Below are 22,726 nucleotides of genomic sequence, written 5' to 3'. Positions count from 1 at the left end.
TTTACATAGTTTTTATGTAAATTTCACAGTCATTTTTTACAGTGTACCATAATTTACTTTTACAGTTAACTGCTGTAAAAATTATTACAGTATTCTGCTGTAGGATGTGAGTTTTACAGTTTGATAATGTAGCTAGGCCTGCAGTAATACACTGTATTTTTTTTTACAGTGTTGCTATTGTAAACTACACAAACAGTTTCTTATGATGAACAACTGAAAAGTTTTCTTCTTTTTCATATTAATAAAAACAACGATAAATTTCAGACATATACTGTAAATTACAATGCGTGTTCAATCTTAATGGTCTAGTAATAAGATCAGCTCAGTTTTATTTTTAAAAATGCATAACCCTTAACATTTAGCACAAAAGAGGATGAGTCATGTGACAGCTTTCAAAGTTATCAAATATACCCAGTTTATTCAAGTATGCGTGTTTGAAAAAATAATTTTTATGGTTCATGCCCTTTCACAGGGGGTCAATGTAAATCAGTTAATTATAATATCCTGAGCTGCCAGCAAAACATAGTCATGAGTGTAAACAGCAACTGCTTTGCAAACTATTGTTTAAAAAGATATAAAAGCACAAATTAACATATTGCAGGATAAAACAATTTGTAATGCCTTCAAATGTCCTCTGTTATAATTAGCAGAAGGTTGCCATCCAGGCTTTCAGGCTCACAGCTCACTGAGTAAGAGAGAACCAAGAATGAAAATCGAGCAGAGTGAGTGAAAGAGAAATGAAACATTTTACACAAGAGGGACACCAACTTGCCTTAATGAAGTGATGTCAAGTTCTTCAGAAGAGAGGTGACGAGGATTCACCATGAGCTTGTTTGTCTTCTTCGACATTACTTTCCGCAACTGGCCTCTGTTCTCCTCTGTTCCAACCATACAGTCTATGGTTCCAACATGTAACAAATCACCTATTATGTCCCAGGTTTTAGTACAGCTTGGCAACAAACAGTATATTTGCAACCTAGCTACAGCTTAGAAACACACTTGGGTTGAGCTAAGATAACCAATATAAGCTCTCTGTCTTTTGGGGCTCAGCAGCAAACATATTTTAACCAACTTGGCTACATATTTGAATAAACTTCAATTGTTATGTGATAATAGGCTATTATTAATTATGGAACGCAAGTGGGATAAACAAGGTGTGGGTATAGATCAGGCTGGACTAACGTTAGCATTCACTGATGTGTAGTTCAAGAGAAAACAGCCATCAAGAAATAATCTTTAAGCTAGACTTGCACGCAGCAGTGAAAATAATGTTTAAATACCAGTAATTTAAACTTCCAACTGAAGATAAACTACCTGAAAATGCTCTCTTGTGCCTGTCAGGTGCTTGCTAGGATTATACCAATTTAATGTTAGCAAAAATTAAACATAGTCACTTATTGGGTAACCAGATGCACAAATGTGGTTGTATTATCTCAGTATGATTTTACTGACCTTTTGGTTTGATTCAACAAAGAAGGATGACTGGTGATTACATGATGTTGATGGTTGCATGTGGCCTCTGTCCCTCCATTACTGCGGCGGCAAAAATGAAAATATTGTATTTTATTGTCAAATCTTACAGTAGTTACTGTTACTGTTAATGTCCATCCTTGGTATCCTCGAAAAAAGATGAATGGAGAAATGTTCCTATCCAGTGATGCAGCTGTCTGCAAACAGGCTTAAGGGCACAATCATAAATACTGTGTCAACAGTGCAATATTATATATGTTGACATTTTAATGTAATAATGAGCTGTATCACAGTGTACTACTGGCAATGAAAAGAGTGTATCATCCCATGACTTCCTTTTTTTCAAACACTGGCTCAAAGCTATACATGCATCATGCCCAAACACACACACACACACACATCAGATCATGGTCACTTTTGGGGACGTTACGTTCATCTCCTAGAGATTACCCTAACCCTAACCATACCCACAACCCTAACCCTTACCCTAACCATAACCACTCACCCAAAAATCAGGTTTTTCCAATTTGGAACATGGCTTTTGTCTCCAATTGGACAAGCCCTCCCCATTTAACTAGTCCTAAGTCTGAAATTTGTCCCCAAAAGTAGCTCATGACAGACCACACATACACACACACATACACGCACAAACCTTATCACTGGTATAAGCAGGAGACAAACAGATCAATAGGCACAACTTGCACCAGTGTAATGGAGAACTCACAGTCGCAGATAGAGCCAGAGGAAGAAATGTCATTTGAACAAAAGATTTCTCAAGATTTCAACAAAGCCGGGCATTCGCGTTCTCACCGTCAACCATTTGGACGAGGTACAACTTATTGTAAAATAAAATCTTCTGCAGTTTCTTGTCCTACTTCGTTCCTGTCTTCTCTCTGAAACTGACCCTTTGTAACTGTAGCTCATTCAGAGACTTAAATTTTCAATGTATGTAAAACATTGTTAAATATAATCTTTTAATATATTCTATGATTTAAGACCTGTAATGATTTTAAAGCTATAATGTTATCCAACCATTCTTCTGTAACCTATTAGAAGGTAAAAAGTCACCCTTAATGTTATTTTATGCATCTACTCAAAAAAAAAAGATTGAGATTTACTTCTTAAGTTAGATTTTAACGCAGAGGAACATTTTCATGGTCTGTTTACAGAGGGGGGTGGATCTGCGTTTCCACATGACCGATTGGTTATACTGAGTCTTGGCCTGCTGAATGCTGTTCTGCTAATCATTGCTGTTGTCGTTGGGATTTACTGTGAGTAAGAGAGATCATAAGAAACTTCTGATTTCCTGTAGCAGATGTACAGTTCCTCCTCTATGAAATTTGAAACGGCGAAATAGACATTGACAGTATTAACTGTACAATGTCTACCATTGTAATCCCAATTGCAAAAAAAATTGCACTCTCAGTTTCTAGTATTATCTTGCTGCATTTATATCTTGATTTGTAGATTTTAATTAAATGTTCATTACTCAAATGTCTGAACTTAAGCTAAATTGCTAAACAATTCATGTAATTCATTGTTACATTCAGTTTTAAAATTGAATTTCACTTGTAGTATCTGATTAGAAACCTTGAACTGTATATGTATGTACTACACATAGAGGCCAATTAACAGCTTCTTGTTGATATGGGTGTGTGTCTCACCCACTGAGGCAGATTTGTGTGTATCTCGATGTGCAATGAATGAGTCGATACATCTAGATACACATGTAATAACAAAAGGATCCATATGATTGAAATCGGTCCTGTTGCTATGCAATGCGATGTGGTACGATACTATACCTAGGGCTGTAACTAATGATCAGTTATGGTCAATGGTCAATTAACTTATTGATACTTTGGTCTGTGAAATGTCACAAAATAGAGAAAAATAATCATCACACGTTCCCAGATCCTAAACAGTTCAAAAACCAAAGGTATTCAGTTTACAATCATGTAAGTCTGGGATCTTTTAACTGATTAATTGTTTCAGCTCTATGCAATTTAAAACAAGGTGATTATCACAGCGCTGTCCACATGGCTGGTCAGACTGTTCCAGCAATCCCACTTTAACAAATTTCACTAACAATTTTTTTGATACAAAACTGTGCACCTATGCTGGAAAATAGCTCTTATTGTAAGTTGTGGGACTGCATTTTCCTAATAAGACCAACTGTTTACAGCCATGTTAGCGACTCTGTGTACTAAAACATAGCAGTGATTTGAGCTAAATGCTAACAACAGCATGCTAGCATGCTCACAATGACAAAGCTTATCATATTAATTTGGTGTGTTAGCATGTATAGCTACAATGATTAGCTGATTAATGGCTTAGTTGCCAACTAAAAAGTCCACATTCTCTGATTCCAGCTTATCAAACATGAATATTTTCTGCTTTCTTCAGTCTTATATGACAGTAAACTGAACATCTTTGGATTGTGGACTGTTGGTCAGGACAAAAGAAGACATTTTAGGTTGCCTACTGAAAACCTCAAATGTCAACCTAATGGTGGAGCTTGAGGAAAAGTCAGGGGCTCATCAAAATCTGTAGGCTTCATCCTCTGGGGACCATGAATTTCACAGTAATCCATCCAACAGTTGATATATTTCAGTCTATACCTAAGTGGTAGGTGAACTAACAGACCGACAGACTGTCATCCATGCCACTAGCATGACAAAAAAAAACTTCACGCAGAAGTTTTGCCACAGTTCTTCTTTCTCTTTGTGATTATGAGTTTTTGTGTTTTAGGTGCCAAAGTCAACAACCTTCAGATTCCTCATTCAGCTGCTACACCCCTCATGATTGAGCTAAACTTTCTCCGCAACAGCAGTGAAATCATCAAAGCTAAATTGGAGGCCGAGGCAGCATTAGCAAGAGAGCGGGCAAGTCAAGTGCAACTAAAGCTGCAAGTGAGGCAGCAGAAAACCAATACTGACATCCTTCAGAGCCACATTGAGACACTACTAACAGAGAAGACAAAACTGATGGCTAATAAAACTGCCTTAGGTAAGGCAGACTTCCAGCCTGTTCTTGGTGGTAAACAGTCCATGCTGTGGATTTCTACAATTAATGTATCTGTAATGTAACCTGAGATTTCTTAGAGAGCATTGAAAACAGCCTATGACAAGACATGTTTAACTTTTTCTCATCTCTTGTTGCAACAGAGGGAAGCTGTGGCAGATGCCTACCGAAATGGACTCTACTTAAGTCATCCTGCTATTATTTTTCTAACCCTGTGTCCGACTCAAAAAAGAACTGGCCAGACAGCAGAGCGGACTGTATTAGTCGAGGGGGAGACCTGCTTGTGATCAATAACTTGTTGGAGCAGGTGGGTTAAAAAACAAATGAAGGAAAGGGTTTTAGTCTCTGAAATGAAAAGAAGTTCTAGCTTTATGGGAAATAATTTGGTCAAGAAACACTCTCTCACAAGTGCAACCACTTATTTTGATGTCATATTGACGTTGGACATTGACATTTCATGGTTCTGTTTCTCCCTTATAGTATGTAGGAAAAACTTAATATTTTAACATGATATTTTGAGACTAAATGTAATTGAAAATATATTTGTCCGTTTAATTTGAAGACGGTGCTTAGTTCAGATATAGCAAAAGCTATTTCCTCACTACATATTTGAAGCACTTGCCATTTCAACCTATTTTCAAAGCAACTTAGGAACTTAAATCAAGCACAAATGGGGCGAGTTTCTGAGCAGAACTGATTAATTGACAAATTAGACCTGAATATATTATTACAAATATTGACATATTCTGATTGGAGCATGGAGGTACAGTTTGTGACATCAGCTCCTCTCAAGTGAGCCCTGCCACGTTGAAACCATAGACTGTAAAAAATTATGGACGTAGCCACCATGATGTTACCCATTGGTTTGTGGACTCCTGTTTTGAAGCCTCAAGTTTGCATTTTGATGGTTGCCATGTTGGATTTTTGGAGCCAGAAGTGACCATATTTGGACGAGAGGGTGGAACTGACCCTAACACTAGCTGCTAGCTTGGTTAGCAGGGTGCATTTACAGTCTATGATTTACTGTGATAATGCTAATGCTAATTTTCATTAGCAAAAAACAGGCTTAAAACCATTAAAACAAAAAGTACTTACCTGAAAACTGAACATCCGACTCCTTAGAGGGACTTTTAGTACAACAAAAAGCTGAACAAGCCTTTTTTAGGCGACCAAAATGTTACAATTAACTTTCATGAACTGAAAACACACTGAAATAGCGACGGCTATGCCTATGCCTACGCCTACACCTATACTCCCTGAATCTGGTAACCATGGTTATGTTACCTAACTAACATAGTCGCCATGGTGGTGACATGCCTGTGACAGCACCCGCCTGTCACTCAAAGCAGCCACGCCCTTAATATGCATAACTTTAAGCCTTAATAAAATTTAAATGGCTGAGTTATATAAAAATTCATCTCAAATACAATTGTCGTGAACTGGGAAATAAGCTATAGAGACGAAAATCGTTTTTTTGTACCAGGCTGTAAACATGTTTATTTCTGCTGTAAAGTTGGGCATTTTAACATGGGGGTCTATCGGGAGTGAGAAGAGCACATGCAATGTGCAATGACTGAGTTTAAAGCACATACCTACAAGTATGATTTGTGACATCACAACTAGTTTGGAGCCAATCGTGGTTCAGTACGTGACTTGCACAAGTGTGATATGGGAACTTGAAACCTCCAGTGCAGATAAACAGAATGGACTTTACAGAGAAGTATGAAGTAGGGCCGCAACTAACAATTATTTTCATTATCGATTAATCGGTTGATTATTTTCTCAATAAATTTATTAGTTGTTTGGTCTATAAAATGTCAGAAAATGGTTAAAACTGTTGATCACTGTTTCCCAAAGCCCAAGATGACATCCTCAAATATCTTCTTTTGTCCACAACAGTCAACAACCCAAAGATATTCAGCTTACTGTCATAGAAAACTAAAGAAACTAAAAAATATTCATATTTGAGAAGCAAAGAATCAAAGAATTTGGACTTTTTTCTTAGCAATATTATTGATTATCAAAATAGTAAGCAATTGAATCAATAGTTGACAACTAATCAATTAATTGACCAATTGTTGCAGCTCTCATGTGAAGCATCCAGCAGTTAAATTTTTGAAAAGAAAAATATTTGCATATTCATAGATTCTAGATTTTGGATGAGGGAGAGGAAGATGATATAATTTTAAGGATTTTATCTTGGTAATTTAACTTTATGTGGAAAAAAACACATCAGGCACAAATTATTTTTCAAAGCAGAGTATTTCTATATGTCTTAAACCATGTGTGGAGAGACTCTTTACATTTATGTATCATCTGCTGTGTTTGCTTTCTTACAGCAACTCATGAGTGACAACTTTCCAAAGGTGAATGCTGACGGTTTGTGGTGGCAGAATGGATTCTGGATCGGCCTCACTGATGTAGTCACAGAGGGAATCTGGGTCTGGATTAACAATGTGACTGAGCTGGAAACAATGTAAGTGTCTCAATCTTATTCTATATTTTAACTATAGTTTTGCGACAATATCATCATGACTAATAAATACAGCAGAACTTAATTCTTCTATAATGATTTTGATTTATCCAAGGTACTGGAAACTTGGCCAGCCTAGGAGGAGTGGAGTTCAGACTGGGAACTGTGCTGCTCATTATTACTATGATGATACCAGGAGAACATGGTATAATGGAGACTGCCAAAACCATCTATTTAACTGGATATGTGAGATGGATCCAAGCTAGACATGAAACCTCTGAAGGTGAAATCACAAAAAGTGGACAAATAATTTGTATCTGTGCAAAATCAAAATAATAATCAAATAAACTAACTGCAGCTGGATTAACTAGCATCCATGTTGTATGTGACTATTTTTTAAGGTTTACATTTCTGGCATACGTGGAACAAAACTAGAAATTTGTGCTTGTGTACAGTTTATCTGCAGCAGATGATGCTTTTGCATAACAAAAAATAGCTATTTGGGGTGGAAAAAAGGCCAAAAATCACAAACAACATACACACATCTGTTCAGGCGGACATTTCATTCACCTGTTGATTCCCCTGGAAGTCAATAACCATAACTGAGAAACTAGGAGGAGCTGACTGATGAGTAGATTCTAGTGGAAATAAAATAAGGAATTGTATTTGACTAAATGAAATTAAAAAAATGACACTTCAAGAATCACATCTTCTAATATGTGAATGTTTGAAAAGATTAGATATCCTTTTCTGACACTACTCATCAAATTCCCTGTACACCCTGTAAATATTTAACAAACGAACTGGATTTTCTGTTTGTAATGTTGAACACACACACACACACAGAAAGAAACACACACACACACAGGGCAATGTCCTAACAAATAATCTCTTCTGGTCAATCACATCAGACTGCTCTCATCTGAACAGTCAAAATGGAGGACGGAGAAAATTCAGGTAGCGCTCATGACGGTACGTACAAGAAACTGATTTGTCAAGAGGACTTCAGTGCAGATGAGCACCCTCTCTACTCAAACCAAGAGAAACAGCAAGGTATAGTAAATGACAAGTGAATTAATGAATGTGTACATCAAAAAGAAGCTGTTTGAATATTGGCACCATACATGCTGAAATGTAATGATTGTGCTGATTTGTATACCAATCTTAGCATGTAATACAGTAAATTGAAGTTCTGTATCTATATAAGCCAAATATAGTGGGTTGAGATCTGGTGGCTGTAAACTCATTGCACCATTCAGTTACCCCAGTGTGGAGTCATTTATTAGATTTTTCCTTTACCTTTGTCAACTGTCTGTATGTTATTATGATATTACTGAATTCCAATTGACAGTTTCTGGCTTTGATATGGATCTATTACCTCTCTGTGTAGTGTCCATGTCAATGGTGAGACCTGAATCCAGTTTGAATCATTACAGACTGCTTGTAAGCAGTCTGGTAGTGCTTGCTGTCCTTCTGCTAGCAGTTGATATTGGCCTGGGAGTTTACTGTAAGTCACTGCTTGCTTACATTTACATTATTGCAAAAATATTGTGGTTTTAGATAGTTACAAGGTGCCATCATATTCACAATTACAACATTTGAGATTTGAAAGGTTGAAAGTCAATTTTAAGGAAGTTAATCTTCAAGTAACAAGAGTGAAGTTTATCTAAGCTACATTATTACCTGATGTTGTAGTTCCCCTCCACTGTTTACTGCAATTTAACTTATTTAAAGTCATAGTTTTGTTTTTTTGGCTGCAACTTTTCTGTTTTGGTTGGTCTTATCAGCTGTTTTCAGTGGGGAAAGCTCTGGTAAGCCTGCCCAAGAAAGTAGTGAACATGGTCGAGCATTTAGCAGCTCATGAGCCAGATAATGTATTTCCCTTGGGAGTTGGTGAAGACCAAAACAGAGCTAAAAAGTGTAAAAAGAATAAATAATGAACTTAGGTTCATTAGGTGGACAAGTTCAAGTGGGTGCTAATGTTGTTCCATGTTCCTTGGATGTGTAAATAAGCAACTGTTTGCTAACAGGCTCATCACGTCAACATAATTAATAAATATATTAATAAAATATTAGGCGATAATATGGTTGTAAATGTTGTGTTCACGGTTGTTTCTGCTGCCTCCAAGTGCAGGTTTAAGAGGGAAAAAGGGTAAAATATCTATTAATAAAAAATATCTATATTGTATGTTTTGGAAACAGTCTGTTGTTTTCTGTCAGTACACATATATCTCCTCCAGCTCAGCAGCACCCTGCTGTGAGCTCATGCTGTATGACAGTGATTGAGTAACACTACATCTTCACCACTTACAGATAGCAAACTTGCAAACGGGCAGCATGCATTGACAGACATCAGCAGTGAGGTGGCCAAACTGCAGGATGCTTACAACTCTGCAATCCAAAGAAGAGATGAAGCCAAGAAACAGCTGGCGATAGAGCTCGATCAGCAGCAACTTACCAAATGGGAGCTTGAACACCAGAGTAGAAGAACCCGAGACTATGAAAAGCAGAAGGACAAAATTCAAACGGAAATTGCAGTGTTGAAATCGCACATACCAATGATTAGTGAGAGGTTTTTTTTTTAACTGATTGTTTGAGCTATCAAGTTATACATAATACGACATTAACACCCAACTAACAACAATCATGTTTCCATTTTCTTCTTCTGGCAACAGAGGAGGGCTGCAGACACTGTCTACCAGGATGGACTTTCAAGAACTCGTTGTGTTACTATTTCGCGTTCTCTGATGCTATTTCACGCAGAGGGTGGGACGCAGCCAGACAGTTCTGCCTGAAGCACGGTGCTGACTTGGTGGTAATAGACACCACAGAGAAACAGGTAAGTCAAAACGTCGATACAGCTGGACAAAATCTGCAATTCCACTTTTGTACCTCTGTTTTATAATGTTTTACGTGTTATTTCTGAGGTCTGAGGTTGGTGTAACCTAACAAAATAAATGAATATACATGTTATTTCTGGTATTATCAGCTGGCAATAACTGCCCTGATAACAAACTATCAAGACTCCTCAAGAATAATGTCCCAGAGCGGCTTCTGGATGGGATTGAGAGATGTGGCGGATGAAGGAATTTGGAGATGGCTGGATGGAACAAGACTGTCTGAAGGGTAATAGTTACATAATGTAGAAATGTTGTTGTTGTTGTTAGAGGTGAATGCTGTGGTTGCAAATGGCTGTAAATCAGTTAATTTATTGATTTTTATTGGACAATATATGATTTATTAAAGACTGCATTAATGAATCGAATGAATAGAGATTACTCAATTATTTTTCTATTCCTCTAAAGTGACAGCATCATCCATTTGTAATAGTGGTGATCAATATGAACAAGTTGTTTAAATATAAATGAATATTGTCTACAGTGAGACAGCAGATATTATGGCTCAACAAAGTAATCTATGATTTGTTTCCAGTGTTGGGTGTAATGCATTACAATGTACAAAGTAACCATTACAGTAGCACTGTAATCACATTACATTTGTCTGTAACGCAGTAATGTAACGCGTTACTGTTCCTACATTCAGTAATCACATTAGAGTTACTAATCAAAAAATTCAAAGTCATTACTTGCGTTACACTGGTTCTTCAATTATCTGCATAAAAACAAATAATCAAAGGTGCCTTTCATGCACGCTTGCGCAACAATTGCCTGACCTCTCATGACGTGACTTTGGCTTGAGTTCTGACACACACGTACACACATGTGCGGGAGAAAAGACAAAAATGGCAGAGCAGTCTACAACTTTTCAGGGGTGGAGGTATGCACATTACTTCGACAATGCATCTCAGGCGTTATTGTGGAGTAATGCAAAAGTAATGTAACAAGTAGTGTAATTAATTACCGTTCACAGGGAGTAATTAAGTAAAGTAATGCATTTCTTTTTTTTAAAAGTAATGAGTAATGTATAATGCATTACATTTTTTGAATAATGACCCCTACACTCTTTCAGGTTTTGGAATGATGGAGAGCCCAACAATCAGGGTAATGAGGACTGTGCAGCTGTGTATCCCAGAGGAAACCCCTTTAAGGGCTGGAATGATGCTCCGTGCAATCATGCACTGAAATGGATTTGCCAAATGACACCAACGCCTGCGAGTTAATGTCTTTTCTTATCATTATGAATGAAGAATTGACTCCGCTTTAGAGACTGTCACACATTTTCTGAATAGTTCCCTTTTATTGTCATTATTTGATGATACTACAAAACGGCAAGGAAGGTTCAAGATACGAAAAATACATTTGATTCATGAAATGAACTATAAAAGTGTAAGTTAAGTTTTACTGTAATAAATAAATCTTTACTATGTACATTTGTATTACTGCTATTCAAGTCTGTACACTAAGTCGCCAGTTTAAGACACATTTGTGTGAAGGTAGAGGAAAACCTCTACCTTCACACAAATTGTACATTCTTAAAAGTCATAAAAAACTGTTAAAGTAGATTATAGGTGTACCTAATAAACTAGCAATTCAGTGTACACGTACCATTTAAATAAATAAGCACTAACAAAAACTAATGTCCATATCCATCATTACAAACAGCAACTCAAAGTCCTGCTCGCCAGAAGATCATTGCTCTGTCTTTCGTTTGGTTGTTTTTTTAAAGTGCATATAACAAACCTAATGACACTTTACATTCAAACACTGTAAATCTTTGACCTGAGAGTTCATTTCAAATGTTTGTTTCACAAAATTATAACTTTTTTGACCTTTTAGGATTTAAATAACTTCATGTTTTGAGGCTACTGCAGAGCAATATTGCTGATCTCTCTGACATCTACATTTTTCTAACCGTGCCTTGCTTCTCTACGTGTGCTGGTCGGAGGTTTAAAGCATCGCAAAATGCTGCCGAAGTTGCTTGAGAAGCTGCTGAGTGTCGACATGTTCGGGAAAAGCGTCCTCAGACTTTTGGGCTGCAGTGTAGCTGCTCTGAAGATCTCCAATCTGGAGAGAGAGAGAAAAAAAAATTCTCTTTGGCAAATTTGGTCATGGAGATTTGACTGTCTCTAATTTTTTTCACTGATTATATGTTCAAATGGTTTAAATTGTTGTAATTACCTTTTCATGGAGAATGGACAGATTGAACTGTGGCTCATACATGTGAGGAGCCAGTGATGCAGCAGTCTGCAGGAAGGCTTTCGACTGAATCAAAGAAAGAAAAAGCAGCGTGAAATTTCATCCAAATTAAACTGAAACAGACGCTTCCTTATATTAAATCAAAATCTTTTCAACATGAGTACGACGTGAAAATTTCTCACTGCCATTTCCCCAAACCTCGCCTCCACCACCTCTACGCTACATGACACATTTACATCATTTGACAGACAGCAGATATCTGGCTCCGATTACAGCCTGTATTTTCTCATTTACAGCATCTGAGGAAACATTAAGCACTCCAAAATCATCTCAACATCCCAATTAAGTGCTCTGCTAGCTCCAATAAACCATAACCACAAAAAATGACATATAAGTACATCGCTGCCCATACAAATCAGTGCTTGTTTTAAAAGCACAATAGTTAACTGCTTCTTTTCAGCTTGTTACAGCATGACAGCAGCACTGACAGTTAACTGTAGCTGCATGCAAGTCTATGCTGCTGTTCAATTTCCAGAATCTCGTACATCTCCTGATGTCTTATCTCACACCATAACAGCAATGTTAAATAGATTTTCCACCCAGTTCTAAGTTACTGTATTTGGGGTCTTATTTCTTGTTACATTCATGGTGTGCAGGGGTAAGACTCTCATAAATAATATATTATAGGTTCATTTTAAAACAATCAATACTGTACTGGGCGTACTTGAAAAATATCTTTTGGTATTACATTTAAGTTTGATAATAATGACAGTTTAATGATCAGGCTTTAATGGGCTGTATTACATCATATTAGAGGGTCTTAAACAAGAGCAATATGACCTCATACTTTAATGGTGGAATAAAAGATGCATGATATTTGTTACCTGTTCGATACGACCTTTGCGCAGCTCCAGCACAGCGAGATTGTTGTAGGCTTCAGCGTGATCATTATTAAAAGCCAAAGCCAGTTTAAAACACTGGTAGGCCAATATCAAGTCCCCTATGCCCTGGAAACACAGAACACATGCACTTTGTACTAACTTCTATTTGCATGTTGTAAGCTTATGAGTTTTATTTGCTAACATAACAATAATATTAGCAAACACAACAATATTTGATTATTTAAACTGAAAACTATATGAAGACATTCTAGTATTCTGTTACGTTTTCCAGGATTGTGAACTCACCACAGCTACGTGTCCTATGTTGTACCAGACATCAGCCTGCTCTTCATCACTGGCCACCAGGGCCAAAGCCCTCTCAAATGAGGACAGAGTCATGTCATACTGCTGCGCGTAGAAGCAGCACAGGCCCAGGTTGTTGTACAGCTGGCAGTTGTACACCCCCATCTGAAGCAGCCGTCTAACAAAGGGGGAAGCATATTGAATCGCAGATGGGCTGTAACTTCTCATTACATATACCGTAACAATGCATTACATAAATTATTCATAAAAATTTGCCTGACCTGTAGAACCGCAGGGCGATCTCAGGTTGATCAGTGTAGAAGTGATTGCTGCCTATACAGGCGATCGCCTCCACGTGTGTGTTATCCTGCTTCAGGACATCTTTGTAGTACTCTGTGGCTGACGCAATGTTGTTCATCTCCTGTGACACAATACAGCCAGTGAATATGATTTCTCATTTTGAGAGTTGTATCTATAGTAATAATAACCACAGTGACATACTGTACCTCATGTATGCGAGCGATTCCTGTTAGAAGGGTGACCTCACCAGGAAATTGGTCCAGGCCTTGCTTGAAGAGGCTGAGTGCTGTTATTGGTTGATCCAGGCGCTGATAAACCTGAGGGAAAACACACACAAGATTTTCTATTTAATAGCAAACATTTGGCTTTATAGAGAATAAATTTGATTTTTAAGTGATGTACAGTGTTGTTGTGATGTCTATCACTACCTTTGCAAGATAGAGGTATGTATCCACCACCGCTTGGTGGTTGAGAGCTGATCTAAACTGTTTTTCTGCTTCTCGATATAAACCAAGCCTGCAGAGGTCAGAAATATTAATCGTTAAGTAGATTATCAAAAAAGGAGCTTTTATGAATGTCAAAAATGTTGACCTATAAATATTTATGTTTTCGAGTTACTTGCCTGTAGTAGCATTTCCCAAGCTGAACTTTCCACCACCAGTCTTTGAACTGGGCATGCTCAGTAGCTTGAGCAGCCAAATCCAATGCCTGGAAAAGAAAAAAAAAATGTTGCATGAAAAATATAACAATGCAGCATCGTAATGCCCCCCAGTTCCCTTTTTAATCTAAACACATTCACCACTTACATTTTTCACATCATTTTCATGATGGAAGATGAACTCGAACAGTGTCTGAAGAGGGAAATGATACATGTTACTTGGCACATTAAAAAAACCAATTAACTTGTTTAATGTTTGCAAGTCACAATCTCAGTCTTACCCTGGACAAATTGGGCTTTTGGGAATACTTGGCCAGATTTAGCCTTGACAAGTTTATAAATGGTCCATCTGGATTGGTTAACATTGAAGCCTGGGGAAACAGTGAAACAAAATGTCACACTACATGTTCATAGTCAGTAAATTAAGAAGTGTATAACACAATAAACAATTAATAATAAATATTAGTGCACTAATGATATTGGTGTAAAATATAATGATAAAAATAGGCAAATCAAACACAATTATCTCAATAGAAACTATTTCGTGAAATATTAAAATTTGTGCATTTGAAAAAAGGAATCTATTTATCTATATGTAAATGTTTGTATATATATATACACTGTTTGTTCACCTGATTTCAATGGGGAAATATCTGTGCCTTGGTGGGAAAAGTATAATTGCGTTTCACATACAGACTCTCATGTTCACTCACTGTTCCCAGACGGATGAATCTACCAGAAGCACTAGTGACAGGTCGAGCAGTGCTTGCAGTGCGTGGGGTCTTGATGGCCTGTTCCATTGTCCCAGGACGCCCTGACTGTGTGCTGGGTCTCACAAATCCTGTGATAGGACGCCCTGACTGTGTCATAGGCCTAAAATTCCGTGAAAAAAACTCTGATCAAGCATCTCTCTTTTTTTCACAATGTTATCAATAGTTAATCTTCCAGACCTTATTCAAGCGTAGTCTGGCATACAGTACCTGACAGCAGGGGTGGGACCTCCACCTTGACTTGTTCCAGGTAGTCTCAATGATGTTCCAGGACCTGGAAGAGAGCCATATCAGTCAGACAATTTTAACCATTAACTTAATGTAAGAATTATTTATCTACTTAACTTTTAGGCAGGGAGAAAGAGCTGAAACTTACGTGCAACCTGAGCAATAGAGCTCTCATCCAGCATCATCTCAGCAATCCCCTCTTGGTCGACCTCAACTTCATCTATGTATACCATCTCTGTCAGAGCACGGGTTTTCAAGCTCCAGGCAGCCTATGAAACACACACACATGTACACAATGTTAAATCATGTACATGGTGTTGGGTGTCTCCTCTTAAAACCACTAAGTAAAAACATGACAGTCAGGACGGATATTCTCAGAAGAAAAGGATGAAACAGGATGACAGAGTGTCTGCAGTCATGGTTACCTCTGAGATTAGCAAGGAGGAGTCCTTAAGACAGCATGCAGTGAGTTATTGAGAGAAGAATGATGTTGAGGACAGATATGAATTAATGAGGAGAAAGGAGAAAATAAAAGTAAGACACGGTGCAGAGAAAAACAAAGGTGAAATGTAGAGGAGAAATGCAATGTGGTGGCTAGGAATATGTCCCAGCAACAACGAGGATAAATACCGATTCAATTAGGTGCCAGTAAACGCAACGTTAGCTTAGATAAATTGCTACAGACAGGTTTGTCTGCGTAAGTAAGCTTGCAGGCTTTGCTAAGCTAGCCCAGCTAACTACACAACAGTACCTGGTCGTATGGGTTGTCTTGTAATATCTTTGTACAAATATCTGAACACTGTTGGAGCTTTCGCCTCCTGAAATAGCTCCATGCCAGAAACAAAGGGTCCATCGTCACCTCCATTGCTTTAGTCGAGGGGAAAAAGAGGCGTAAAATCGGTTAGCAAGCTGTTTAACGAAAATGGGATTATGGCGAAACCGAAGCTTCCTCTGTTGCCCGGCAACGACGGAGGAGGGCGGTACGCCACTGCGTAACTTCCGGAAAAGAAAAGAAAAGAAAAGAAAAGAAAAGAAAAGAAAAGAAAAGAAAAGAAAAGAAAAGAAAAGAAAAGAAAAGAAAAGAAAAGCCGTTGCTTCATACATCCGATTATTATTATTTCCAACTTTATTGGATCACATGTCATATAGAACAAAGGTGACAGAACATCCAGAATCAGACTTCCACTACCTTAACATTAAAATATTTTTTTAAAAAAAACATGCTGCTTGTATTGTACAATGAATAAATTAAGCCCCAAATATCAATAAAGAAAAAATATACATGATAAAATACAAAACCTGAGATACGTTTTTAAAATACGTAATAAAATAATAAATAAAATAAAATGCAAAGGAATAGCCTAGTTATCCTACTCAAATTACCTTATATACTGTAAATCCTAATTTACATACTTAATATACATATTAAGCTTTACAGACTCACTGTAATTGTTTAATTCAATAAATCATGGATATACCATTTACCGCACATAATTAGTAAGTTAACAATTACCTGTATTTTCTTGTTGTTGGTGATGTTGTCATAATAATAATAATAATAATAATAATAAGAAGAAGAAGAAGAAGAAGAAGAATATATTTTTAATGCTTAACTAACAAGCAGCTAGATACATTGTGCACTATTGCGCAGAGAATCAGAATCAATTTATTTCCAAGTAGGTTTGCACATACAAGGAATTTGCTTTGGTGTTGTGGTGCATAACAGTCAAAAAATATACACAAAAGTAAGTAATCCTAAATAATATAAAAAAGAAAGAAAGAATTTATAATGAAAAAAATATTCCAAGTGAGAAGAGCTGCAACAGATTTTAAATTTTAAATTGAAGAGAATGAAATAAAATGTACAAAACGTTGACTAGGAGTAAACAGTATATGCAGTGTGCAATTAATAATATAATATTAATAATAATACAAGTTTTCATTAATGTAACATGCCATGTTAGATCAAAGATAACAGATGAAAAAAATGATATAGGTTCATTTGTAGCAAATAAGGAAGTGATAATACAAGTAATACTTTTAAATATAAAAAAATAATAATATGTATACTTATAGCATACAGTCTTTGGGAGTCTATAAGCTAAATTACATCAAGATGTATCAAGATATTTATGTTAGGGGAAGAATGAACATTTTACTCTGTGTTTGTGTAATTTAATAATTTATGTTAAAAAACATAAGATTTTACGTTAGAAGTTAATGTTAAAAATTAGTTTGAAATTAGCATATCTTAACTGTTTAAGTCGTGACGAAGTTGAGTACGATTCCAAGGCTCTGATTGGACGACGCGCTGATCCGTCATCTTTGTGGGCGGGGCTGGTGGAATAACAGCACACAGCTCCATCTTTGTAGGATTGGACAGGAGCTTTGACCTGTGTCGAAGAGGAGCGCACAAGCGAAGAAGTACAAGTGGGATATTCTCACGATGAAAACAACAGCTTAGAAGCGTGTTTCTAACAGAAAACCAGAGACATTTCATCCGACCAGACAGCAAGACTCTCCATTCACATGACCCTCAAAAATGCCTAATTTCTACGCTTTCACTGGACCGGTGGAAATGCAACGGAACTAATGGGACACACGGGCTTAAAATAAATCCTTTTTGGTGAATGACAGTGTATCAGAAAGCCTTCGTGATAGCGACAGAGAGACACACACGGAAGTGCGGACATGGCTGACAGAACTGCTCCCAACTGCCACCTGAGACTGGAGTGGGTGTACGGATACCGGGGCCATCAGTGCCGCAACAACCTGTACTACACCGCCGCCAAGGAAATAGTCTATTTTGTCGCCGGTGTGGGTGTTGTGTACAACACCCGGGAGCATAAGCAGAAATTTTACTTGGGCCACAACGATGACATAATCAGGTAGTGTACTAATAATAATAATACTAATAATAATAATAGTACACGCAGTATACACATAACAGTTTGTTTCAGCACCTCGGACAGCACCAGACAGACTCATAGAAGAAAATGAATTGATCCTGTTAGTCTTGTCATTGTAGGTGCTGGTGTCACCTTGTGTCATGTAATGTGATATTTTTTTAGCTCACAGAAACATCCCCAGGGTTAGTGGTTCAGTGTCTTGCTCAAGGACACTTCAAGCAGGGGTTAGATGCTTTGAACCTGACCCTCCACACTGAGGTGGTCTCTGAGGTGCTGCCACTCCTCACGCCTCTTGTAGTCCCCGGGATGCTAGATTGTTAAGTTAGGGTTAATCATGACATCTATATGAATCATTTAATCTGCAAAATGTAAGAAAATACTCAAGGTGACGTCTTAAAATTGTTTGTTTCAAAGCACAATGATATACAAATTACAGCAATACAAAAATGAGAAAAATAGCAAATTCTCACAATGTTGAAACAGAAAGTATTTGGCATTCTTGCTTTATAGATAACTTAAACAATTAGGAAAATAGTTTTAATTTTCTGTAGATTTTCTAATACACCAGTATTAGTTCTCAGACTGCTTGCGCTTACAGACCGTCTTTAGGGATTCATCACTGCCTGATTGCAGACAGGTTTCAACGTATTTTAAAGCTTTTCCAAGGGAGCGGTCTGTCTGTTTTGTCACTCTATGACAAAAGGAACACTTACATTAATGTGCAATTCTGAAAAATGCTCATGAACTTTCTGCAGATTGTGGTAACTAAATCTATGTATGACCAGACAAACCTTTAAGCACCTGACCTTTGATATAAAAATAAAAAAAACACAGGTAATGATCTAACACTCCTCTGACTGTTTCTCAGCATGCCACACAACAATGACCTGCGTCCAACGCTCCAGCGCTCGTGTTGACATGTGTGTGTGGGTTGGCCTGGAGATGACTAGCATTATATACTGTGTCATTGCTCAGCTGGGCTCCTGCTCCATTATTAATTGGACAATAGAGATACTAACCCTCCACTGCCTTGCAGGTGAAGTGCCTGAGTTCAGACGTTGAACCAGTGGGGAGTCATTGGCTCAACACTTTCATATTGGATGCAAAAATATAAAAGTGATACACATTTGCAGTATTAATAAATTGTGCTCACTACCTCAAATTGTCCGGTTATCTAAAATAGACATAAAGTTTAGGACATAACATACATTTACAAGCTTTACAGATCTCTTGTGCTGTCTGCTAATATTGAAATGGACCACGTAATAGTCATTTTAAACTCAGATCTCAGGGGAGTGCTTGTGAAGCCTTCATAAACACTTCCTCAGCAGATTCAGTGCAGGATAACTGTTGGACTGTACTCACGTTGCACTAACTCATGTGGAATAGATGCAGCCCCCTCAGAAAGCACAACAAGTCAAATCCTTCTCCCTTTCCTTCTCTCTGTCGCTCTCATTATTCTTTTTCTCGGGTCTGTTTTGGTTACTATTTGTGGCCTCCATATAAATGAGATGTTGTACTTCATGAGATAATTGCTGCCCTTGTTTCTCTCTCCTGGTTTTATCTCACCCTGCAGCCTCTTCAAACTGGTCTCCCAGTCTGATGAGGAAGAGCTAATAGGCATGTTTTCACATGAATGAAAGGCTGATATTGATCATGACAGAGGACCAGAATAGGCTGAAGAGGTTATTGTTAAAACACAGTTCAATTGGAGGCATGTTAGTAAAATGACTATTGTATATATAGTCTTGTGATACCAGACAATCGGAGATCTCCGCATGCTGAAGTCTGGAGATTTCTAAACGCACGGTAGTTGCTTGAACGGCCTCTAACAAACCTACGCCTCTTACATTTTGTCAAGGACACGCCTTACCAGAAATGATGCCCCCCCCCCCCCCCCATTCTCCTCCATAGTGAACTGCATGTCACCGCACCATTATGAAGGGCCGCCCTGAAGACTTTGGATTGGTTCTGCAATGCAGGTTTTTTTTAAACTCTCTAATTGTTTCCACCCAGTTTTAGCAACGAAAGCTGGGAGATTGTCTTCAGTCTCTATGAGCGCAGCGTTTACTGTGTAAACTGTTATTTTCCATTCGTTCTTCACATCTTTCTGTTATTGTTCCACACTGTTGCAGTTCAGTAATTCCAGTAGGGCTGGGCGATATGGACAAAATCAAATATCATGATATCGATATTGCAACAATATTGTAGGGATGACTATTGGTGCTTTCACGCAATATTTACACAATGAGATTTTTGATATATAATCATCATGAATGTGAATATAATATATAATAAGATATAAAGTGGGTAAAGGCAAATAATAGAACAGCTAGTCTCACATCACAATATCGATGTAATATTGATATATTGCTCAGCTGTAAATTCCAGTCTGAAACTCAAAGAACCTGAGGCTGCTGCAGTAAAAAACCCCAAAGTCTAATCTCTCCTGTTGGCCATCATGCTGACATACAGGACATGTACACAGATTTGACCCATGCACATGAATACATTCAGAACCCATAAATACACACTAAAAATAAGCTGCATTACTCAAAGATGCTTTGCGTGCATTGAGTTTCTGTGACCGTAGCAATACAGTTCAAAACACACAATCCAGGGGTGGAGGCGAAGGAACATATTTGTGTCATCACAAGTAGTGTACTACCCTCTTCCTTGTCTCACTCACCAACTCAGATTCATGGGTTCAGTCTTGACTCCCTTCCTGCCTATTCTGTAAAGATTGTGTAGTTGATTGGACTGTGTGTCAAACCTCATCAAGTGAATTGTGTCTATAGCACTAATTATCAAAATCTGTCAAGTACAAACAGATGGGACCAAATGTTTGGTCAGATTCCTAGTCTTGATTAGTCTTATTTACTTATTCTTTGATCAAAAATCACATTATTTAAATTGTCTTAATGTTTTAGAGTATATAATCAAGGCAAAGAGTTGTTAAACACTGGTGTATTTTAAAATTCATTCAATCATTTTGTTAAATCTAAGTAAATTAATGCATTGATAACAAAGTATCACTCTCTGTACCGACACTCAGATACTGACACCAGCATCTAAAAATGTCAGACAGCCGACACCAGCAGTTGGATGCTGTATTTTCTGCTGTTTAAATCTTAGTCCATTCATGTTCTTTGTTATGATAGATAGCGAGAGTCAATGAGAGAATTATGGACACAGGAATAAAGGGCCGTCTCATATTACAATATCTCATTAACCTTATGATGGGCCACAGCCAGAGTTATGGATTATAGATGCCCGACTAAAGGCTGGTCTTGTTTCAGACCGAGCTCACTAAAACATAAGCAGCTCTTAATATTGCTGAAGAATTTTCAATAAATTCCAAATTAGTTATTTTTACGTGTTATCAGGAAGAGGGTGCACACAATAAATGTGTCAGGTTTGCAGACTGGAGCCTCATATCTGTGCTCTGTGAACTGTATGAGATAATGGTGTGAACTAACTCTGAATATTAATGTACAAGTGAAGGTTAACAGAACAAAAACATGACAAACATGTCTTGCATTCACTGCCTCCTCCTGCTTTTTCTGAGTGTCCTAGCTCCAATTACAGTGCGTTGAATATGCAATACTGTATATTTGAGTCTCCAATAATATTCTTGTCGCTCAAATAGAAGCATTGCATGTGAATCTAGTGACTCTGGTGTATTATTGTAGTTGAGTGTGTGGGAATGCTATCAGGCAATTACTACTAACAACTGCCATGAGAGCTGATAGATATGATTCACAGATCCCTGTTTCCGTCTTTCTTTGTTTTAATGCTGAGTAATAGATGGTTTGGGGTTTATTGTGGTGTATTTTTTTAATTTTTGTTGTTTTTATTCAGCCCACCTGCTCATAAATTTTAATTACCGTAACCACACAGAAGAAGTAGAGATATGTCCATTAAAAGAAGATCTAATGAGAAGATTGTCGATGAAAACAATAACCTTAACTATGTCTACCTTGTTTCGCTTCTTACCGTCGTACACATTTCCAGGTGCTTTGTGCAGAGTGTCAGTGAGATGCTGAGCTCTTCTGTGGTGTCCCACATCACTGTGAGTAGCTGCCAGGCCGCTTTGTGAAAGGCAGCTCTGTCCTCCACAATTAGGATCCTCCAGAGATCAGTACAGTCACTTAGCACAATGGCATGATTCAGCATTGTTGTCGCCGGGATTAAAAAAGTACACTCGGACAGATGTCGTTTTTTTAAGTGGTGTTATGGATGTTTTACACAGATGAGGTTCTCTTTACCTCACTTTACCCTCACACAGTCCAGATGTGGAAAATGCCAAGATTGACATTGATTATTGTAGAACATCAGGTTATTGACAAAATTAGTTAATCACAATATGTTTTACTAAATACCCAATACTGATTAACGTACATACTGCATGCACCAGTGGTTCCTAACCTGCTAGTTGTGACCCTTCAGGAGGTCTCAAAATATTTAATCAGATAGGGGGGAAAAAATTTCATCTTCTTTATCTTTACTGCCCTTAAATGAAATTTGGTTTGCAGTCTGGTAAGCAAGTGAGTAATACATCAGTTAAAAACAACATATTTTGACTTTTCTACTGCTTTTTTCTTGCATAAAAATACT

The 22,726-nt window shown here is 37.5% G+C and overlaps 3 protein-coding genes and 1 long non-coding RNA gene across 9 annotated transcripts in view; 2 read left to right on the top strand and 2 right to left on the bottom strand.

The window, feature by feature from the left end:
- Window positions 1-36: 36 nt before the first annotated feature.
- On the bottom strand, window positions 37-5,841 carry LOC121881458. The gene is made up of 3 exons (XR_006091782.1): window positions 5,587-5,841; window positions 1,453-1,533; window positions 37-896 (listed from the first exon to the last, which is right to left on the bottom strand). It is a non-coding gene; the product is annotated as an uncharacterized LOC121881458 (long non-coding RNA).
- Window positions 1,548-11,088, top strand: LOC121881457 (CD209 antigen-like). Its single transcript, XM_042389221.1, has 13 exons — window positions 1,548-2,415; window positions 2,524-2,526; window positions 2,640-2,741; window positions 4,219-4,476; window positions 4,635-4,798; window positions 6,831-6,967; window positions 7,080-7,247; window positions 7,876-8,017; window positions 8,355-8,471; window positions 9,278-9,529; window positions 9,640-9,803; window positions 9,954-10,090; window positions 10,934-11,088. Exons 8-13 carry the CDS (start codon window positions 7,900-7,902, stop codon window positions 11,082-11,084), a joined length of 939 nt encoding a protein of 312 aa, XP_042245155.1. The 5' UTR covers window positions 1,548-2,415; window positions 2,524-2,526; window positions 2,640-2,741; window positions 4,219-4,476; window positions 4,635-4,798; window positions 6,831-6,967; window positions 7,080-7,247; window positions 7,876-7,899; the 3' UTR covers window positions 11,085-11,088.
- Window positions 11,089-11,129: 41 nt separating this feature from the next.
- Window positions 11,130-16,151, bottom strand: ttc8 (tetratricopeptide repeat domain 8). The gene is made up of 14 exons (XM_042389219.1): window positions 15,952-16,151; window positions 15,349-15,469; window positions 15,183-15,246; window positions 14,916-15,075; window positions 14,484-14,573; window positions 14,351-14,395; window positions 14,167-14,252; window positions 13,973-14,060; window positions 13,751-13,861; window positions 13,526-13,665; window positions 13,248-13,422; window positions 12,945-13,067; window positions 12,043-12,126; window positions 11,130-11,928 (listed from the first exon to the last, which is right to left on the bottom strand). The coding sequence occupies exons 1-14, from the start codon at window positions 16,063-16,065 to the stop codon at window positions 11,812-11,814; spliced, it is 1,518 nt and encodes a 505-aa protein (XP_042245153.1). The 5' UTR covers window positions 16,066-16,151; the 3' UTR covers window positions 11,130-11,811.
- A 1,395-nt stretch (window positions 16,152-17,546) lies between these two features.
- The window catches only part of eml5 (EMAP like 5), a 41,952-nt gene continuing 36,772 nt past the window's right edge, over window positions 17,547-22,726 (top strand). For all 6 annotated transcript variants that reach the window (XR_006100443.1, XR_006100442.1, XR_006100441.1 and 3 more), the window contains exon 1: window positions 17,547-18,088. Coding sequence is in view for 3 of the 6 variants with exons in the window: in XM_042436982.1 (XP_042292916.1) it covers window positions 17,892-18,088 (197 nt within the window). In the remaining 3 variants the exon portion in view is untranslated. The remainder of the gene's footprint in view (window positions 18,089-22,726) is intronic.

The sequence above is a fragment of the Thunnus maccoyii genome, chromosome 16 (genome assembly GCF_910596095.1).
Source record: "Thunnus maccoyii chromosome 16, fThuMac1.1, whole genome shotgun sequence".
Classification (NCBI taxonomy): Eukaryota; Metazoa; Chordata; class Actinopteri; order Scombriformes; family Scombridae; genus Thunnus; species Thunnus maccoyii.
This window is presented reverse-complemented; position numbering and strand designations above follow the sequence as displayed.